At 43.9% G+C, this 6,199-nt stretch overlaps 1 protein-coding gene across 1 annotated transcript; it reads right to left on the bottom strand.

Moving 5' to 3' along the window:
* Positions 1–2,584: 2,584 nt before the first annotated feature.
* Positions 2,585–5,867, bottom strand: LOC311091664 (uncharacterized protein). The gene is made up of 2 exons (XM_084127656.1): positions 3,177–5,867; positions 2,585–2,763 (listed from the first exon to the last, which is right to left on the bottom strand). Exon 1 carries the CDS (start codon positions 5,754–5,756, stop codon positions 3,474–3,476), a length of 2,283 nt encoding a protein of 760 aa, XP_083983782.1. The 5' UTR covers positions 5,757–5,867; the 3' UTR covers positions 2,585–2,763; positions 3,177–3,473.
* Between the last annotated feature and the right edge of the window lie 332 nt (positions 5,868–6,199).

Here is a 6,199-nt window from a genome sequence, read left to right as displayed (position 1 = left end):
CGACCACCAGGCGCTCGCATACGAGCCCCAACCCCGGGCCTGGCTCCAGGGTGGGGCCCCGGCTGCGCCATACCAGGCGACGTCACGGTCCTCTGTTTTTTCTTCATCATAAGGGGTTTTGAACCGCTCTTAGTCTGACCCGTCGCCTAGGACCTGTTTGCCTTGGAAGACCCTACCAGGGGCATATAGCCCCAGACAACATAGCTCCTAGGGTCATTCGGGTACTCAAACCCCTCCACCACAGTAAGGTGGCAGTTCAAGGAGGGGAACTCTAATTAACAAATTAATTATACCTCATGTTTAAACACTATCTAAGAGCCAGCGGCAAATGCCCAAAGGACAAAGCTGTTCTCAGTGGGAACATGAGCGCTGAACCAGCACTGAAAGAGCGCTGAACAGCCGCTGACGGCCTGGAGCTCACATCATGCAAAAGAGTCTAAACGAATTGTAAAATAGGTGCTATGGTTTATGTGAGTCACATATTTAAGGTCTAAATAACAACATTCTCGCCTAAAAAACTACAGTGCGTGACAACAACAGTAGTATTTGTAAAAAATATGGTGGATTTGCTCGACCGGCATGACAGTCACCATAAAGCGGAGTAATAGTGAAACGGTTCCATTGCTGATACCGGAAAATCGCACAGCTGGAAAAGGCTCTCAGCCAATCAGATTCGAGAACCAGAAAGATCAATATAATATAATATAATATAATATAATATAATATAATATAATATAATATAATATAATATTTGCATTATACATTATATAATTTTTACTGGTGGGATTACCTCCCAGAAATCAGTTTTTGCAGAGTGGGATGTCTGTCTATATCTGTTCAGATATAAAGGTGGTGTTTTATAAAGGCCGTTATTTTCTTTAGCGAGCACCTAACCCTGAGCATATTTTTGCCGGTAAAATTTCATTTTAGCCTGGGACTGTCTATAAGCTTTGTCTGTGTACAGGGCATAAATGTCTTATTAAAATCTGAAAATTAAAATGACGGGTAATAATAGATTATGACAGAATTTTTACAACCCTGTACATCAAATTTTTACAACTCTGTCCATCAGATTGTGAAAGTTAAACGCAACCTTTGCTCTGAACTCTATATTTATGGCAATTATGTAAAATACAATTATCAGTTTTGGCAAAGAAATCACAAGCTTTTGAAAAACCTGCTGAACATATTAATCAAAGTCTGCTTTAAACATCTAGGCTATATGTTCCTTTCAAAGGAACCTTGGGATAATAAAACACTGAAATGACAAGCCAATTGTCCTGCTTATCTAAACATCTAAATATTTTATTATTTTGACACATTCATACACAAAGATATACTCCCTGAATAGCATCCTAATTCAGTCTATCATAATTGTTTGTGTTTGCACGGCACTTCTTTTCTTATTTCGTGGCACATGACAGAAAAAAGGAGAGAAATGTCAGCAGTAGTCATTTATTCACCCATTCACCCATTAAATCGCTAAGTGTGACAGACCTCTGACAGAAGAGGGGGAGATTTCAGCAAAAAAACAAAACAAAAAAAAAGTGGGTACTGACAGTGTGACAACCCTGACCAAAATCGAGTCGTTTCTGGGCAGCTAGTGAGACGTCAGCCTTAGGCAATAGAGCCAGAAAGAGAAACAACCACTCTCCACTTTGGATAACTTGAGTGTGTGTGTAAGAGGATTGTTCACAGCTAGTATCTACAATAAACGGGCCTATAACCAGCTGACAACCACGGGGCTGCATACAATGTATAACCTAAACAAAAAGATAAAAATAAAGCTGCTAAAGAAAGAAAGATCACTAAAACAATAGTATATTGTCATGAAACTATATAGGTGAACAGAAGGCCAATTACAGACTACAGCTACTGTAAATAATGTTGAGTGCCCGTTCAGAGTTCAGATTTGTCATTATATTTGCTCATTGTGTACAAAACCAAACCGAACAACTAATTGTTAATACGTATTGACAAGATTTTTGGACAATATTGCCAGCCACTACAATTGATTTGGATCTATTTGATAAAATAATATATGTCTTGTTTTATAATTATTCACCCCATTGTTTCTCACAAAGAGGCATTAAACCTGTGACGGTCATGAGTTGCTATAGGATGCACCTGGATGTGAGTGGCTTGGTTGTCATGGAAATTATGCATAACTTGGATAGCTATATCATCCCTTAAGAAATCAACCAATATATTTACATTTACACAAAACCTATGAAAAAGGGATTTGATCATTCAAACATACAGTAACTGGAAAAATATATATATTCTGAGAGTGTAAGTGTTTGGTGCCGGTGCAGAGAGAGTGAGGATTCAAAATGCGGAGTATATACACGGCTTTATTTAATAGAAAAATTAAACAAAAATCAACAAAACCACCCTGTAGGGGAAAACACTGACAAAACTGGGAAAACAGGGCTGGGGTAAAGCACGCAGGCGAGACAAGAGAGTGCAAAACTGGACCACTTAACAGGGTAACATACACAGAGAAACAACCACGATGAACCAGCACAGGACAGGACGCTTTCCGTGTTTTCGCTGTTTTACAGTAGGAGGCTGTTGGGGAGACTTATAAGGACTGTATTTTATACTATTGCTGGAACTACTTTAGTGTGGTAATCACTCTCGGGTGTCGGTCAGAACACATAAACCAGACCAAGATCTGAATGAATGGTGTTTAATGAATTGTTGCAGTAGACATGGGCATACAGTCTTCCATTCTGCATTTAGATGAGTGTATGTGTGGTTCTAAATGGAAACAAATAACATATGAATAACAGCATATGAATTAACTATTCATACATTCAATACTAAAACAGTAACCGATGCAATTACCATTAACAGTCAGATGCATACGAACCGCCGCTAGGTGGTGTCACGTGTACAGAAACGTGAGTAGCAGTAAAACATGTTACGGATAATATTGTAAATAACTACTTAAAGGATTCAAAGTATAAAACAATATAATCCACAATATAGATTAATAATATCTGCACTGAATGCATAACGTAAATATACATGGAGAGTAATGACAATAAACGAGGTGATTAGTACCATAACTAGCATCGCGTCAGTCAGACATTAGTGATAAATATCAAAATATAACACACAAACACGATTATCTTAATCACTAAATAGCAGATGAAGACAAAAACACTTACTATTCAGCAGTGACGCACACAATATTATCTAAACACTCTCCAAATGGGGAATAATCTCAGCCGCGTCGTCCTGTCACACATCTGCTTCAGAATCGTCCGTGAATCTGCGCAGAAGCAGAGCGCTACTCATTGCGTGCGCTCAAGGGTGCGTTAGAGCACATCAATATGCGTCAGAGGTGCGCATACACGACTATACAGTCATCTGCGTGACCTTTCTTACAGCCGCCCCCAAATGTGTGCAGCACATTTGTTTCTGAATAGGTGATCAGTCCAGTATCCGGGAACAGGCATAAGGGCTTAGTTATCATCTTCATCTGGAACCTCTGGTAGAACTATCAATCTGGCTACAGGTCTAGTGTAAGTTCTGTTGTTTATCCTTACATCCACTGTCCTTATGTGTCCATCTGCACTTGGGTAAACTTTGGTGACAAGACCAACCGGCCAACATGCTCTGGGCAGTTGAGGGTCCATCATCAGTACCACTGATCCTAGGGTCATTTCCGTAGGGTTGGCATTCCATTTCTGGCGGGTTTGCAGGTTCGGGAGATAGTTCTTAATGAAACTAGACCAAAACTGGTCAGCCAGAATTTGGGAATGCCTCCAGCGGCGTCTGCTCAGAAGCTCAGATTTAGGATAGACAACTTGGGGCAGGGACCCGTCCCGCCGCCCCATCAGCAGAACATTGGGTGTCACCGGATCAAGGTCCTTAGGGTTGGAGGACACATATCCCAATGGTTTAGCATTCAACATGCCTTCCACTTCCAGGAGAACAGTATGTAGCACTTCCTCTGTAACAGCTTGACTGCCTACCACTCGGTACAGTGCAGTTTTCACTGAGCGGATTTCCCTCTCCCAAGCTCCGCCGAAGTGGGGTGCACCAGGTGGGTTAAAGTGAAACTTTATCTTGTGTTTGGCAAGCTGGAGTCTGAGTTCTGGGGATAATTCTGCAAGGGCCTCCCGCATCTCTCTTTCTCCTCCACGGAAGTTTGTTCCCTGGTCAGAGAACAACTCGGCTGGTGTTCCTCGCCTGGCGATGAACCTCCTCAAGGCCATCAAAAAGGAGTCAGTATCCAGATTGGTAAGGATCTCTAGATGTACACACCTTGTTGTAAGGCACTTGAAGATAATTCCCCACCTCTTCTCAGTTCTCCTACCCACCTTCACTATAAAGGGCCCAAAGCAATCCATGCCTGTCGAGTAGAATGCTGGCTTATACAGGCGTAGGCGTGCTACAGGTAGGTCTGACATCTTAGGAACTTGAGGGCTTGCTTTCCATCTACGACACTCTGTGCAAGTATGTTGATACCGTCGAACTGCCTCTCGACCTCGTAAGATCCAAAACTTACGACGGATCTCTGCAAACACTCTCTCAGGGCCAGGGTGGCAAAGCCGGGTATCATAGTCTTGAATCAGAAGCTTAGTGGTGGGATGGCAATGATCCAAGATGATAGGATGCATAGCAGCCAGGTCTAAGTCTTCAGATTGCCGCAATCTGCCCCCGACCTTAATGAGACCATCTGTTTCGTCCAGCTCTGGAGACAGGGAAAGTAAACGGCTACTTCGTTGGACTGGTTTCCCATTTTGCAGTAGTCTGAACTCCTCTGCAAAGCTATCCAGTTGTGCCCCTCTCAGGATAAGAATCTCAGCTGTACGGTAGTTGTCAGCATTAGGGTTCCCACTCTGACCTGCCGCCCCGTGAAGCGTCTGCACTGTGGCCTCTAACAGTTCCTTCCAAGTGGTGTACTGATGCACATTGGGTATGTGCTGCTCTTCATCAGGTATGGTCGCGACTCCACAGAATACAGACTTGCGAATTTCTGAATGGCACTCCTCAACTACTGTTGCTGGCAGGGTTGGCCATTTATCTGGGCTTTGGAGGAGAAATGGTGGTCCATGGCTCCAACGGTTAGGCTTAACCAGCTCCTCTAGCTTCTTACCTCTAGTGAGATCATCCGCAGGATTATTCACAGAGTCAACATATCGCCATGAATGTCGATCGGTGAGCTCCTGTATTTCCGCCACTCGGGTGCCAACAAATACCTTAAACCGGCACGACTCAGATTGTAACCAGGATAAGACCGTAGTTGAATCGGTCCAGAGGGTAATCTGGCTTATTGGCAGGGTAAGTTCTTGCTCCATCAACCTACTGAGTTGAGCTCCTGTGAGAGCAGCACAAAGCTCCAATCTGGGCATTGAATGCAGTCGTTTAGGTGCAATCCTTGAACGGGCCACAACAAAGGAGAGATGAGGCTGATTTTGACTGTCTACTGCCCTCAGGTAAGCGACAGCTCCATATGCTTGCTCCGAAGCATCGCAAAACACATGTATCTCATGAGTGATGTTTCTCTCATCCATGGCAGGAGGTACATATGCTCGGGGAAAGGAGATTCTTGGCAGGACTTGTAACTCTCCCTCCCAGTCTCTCCAAGCTTGCAGCAAATCATGGGGCAGTAGGGGATCGTCCCAGTCCCTGTGTTTGTCCCAAAGCTGTCTCACTAGTATTTTGGCACGAGTGGTATACGGCAGAATAAACCCGAGGGGGTCATACTGACTGGCTAAAACCTTGTAGATGTTCCGCATGGTAGGAGCATCATAATTCACTGGTCGATGTTTGTACCTCAGTGTGTCTGTGGAACAATGCCAGCTGAGACCCAGAGCGGATTCAGGATTATCTGTTCGGTCGTGAGCAAACCAAAGTTCTAGACTGTCTGATCGGGCTTCTTTAGGTAGATGGCTGATGACCTCTGGCTTATTGCTGGCCCATTGGCGGAGTTCAAATCCACCAGAGGCTAGAAGCTCCCTTAGCTTATCTACCAGTGTTCGGGCTTGGTCAGGGGAGGAGAGGCTCTGCAGACAATTATCAACGTAAAAGCATCTCTCAATAGAAAACCTCACATCATCCTCTGGCTGGCTATGACTGATAACGTGGTGCTGCATGGCATAGGTGGCACAGCACGGGCTACACGTGGTACCGAAGGGCAGGACTTGCCACTCAAACACTGATGGACTTCGGTCTACTTCCA

The sequence above is a fragment of the Abramis brama genome (assembly GCF_963993115.1).
Source record: "Abramis brama genome assembly, chromosome: 11".
NCBI classification, from domain to species: domain Eukaryota; kingdom Metazoa; phylum Chordata; class Actinopteri; order Cypriniformes; family Leuciscidae; genus Abramis; species Abramis brama.
This window is presented reverse-complemented; position numbering and strand designations above follow the sequence as displayed.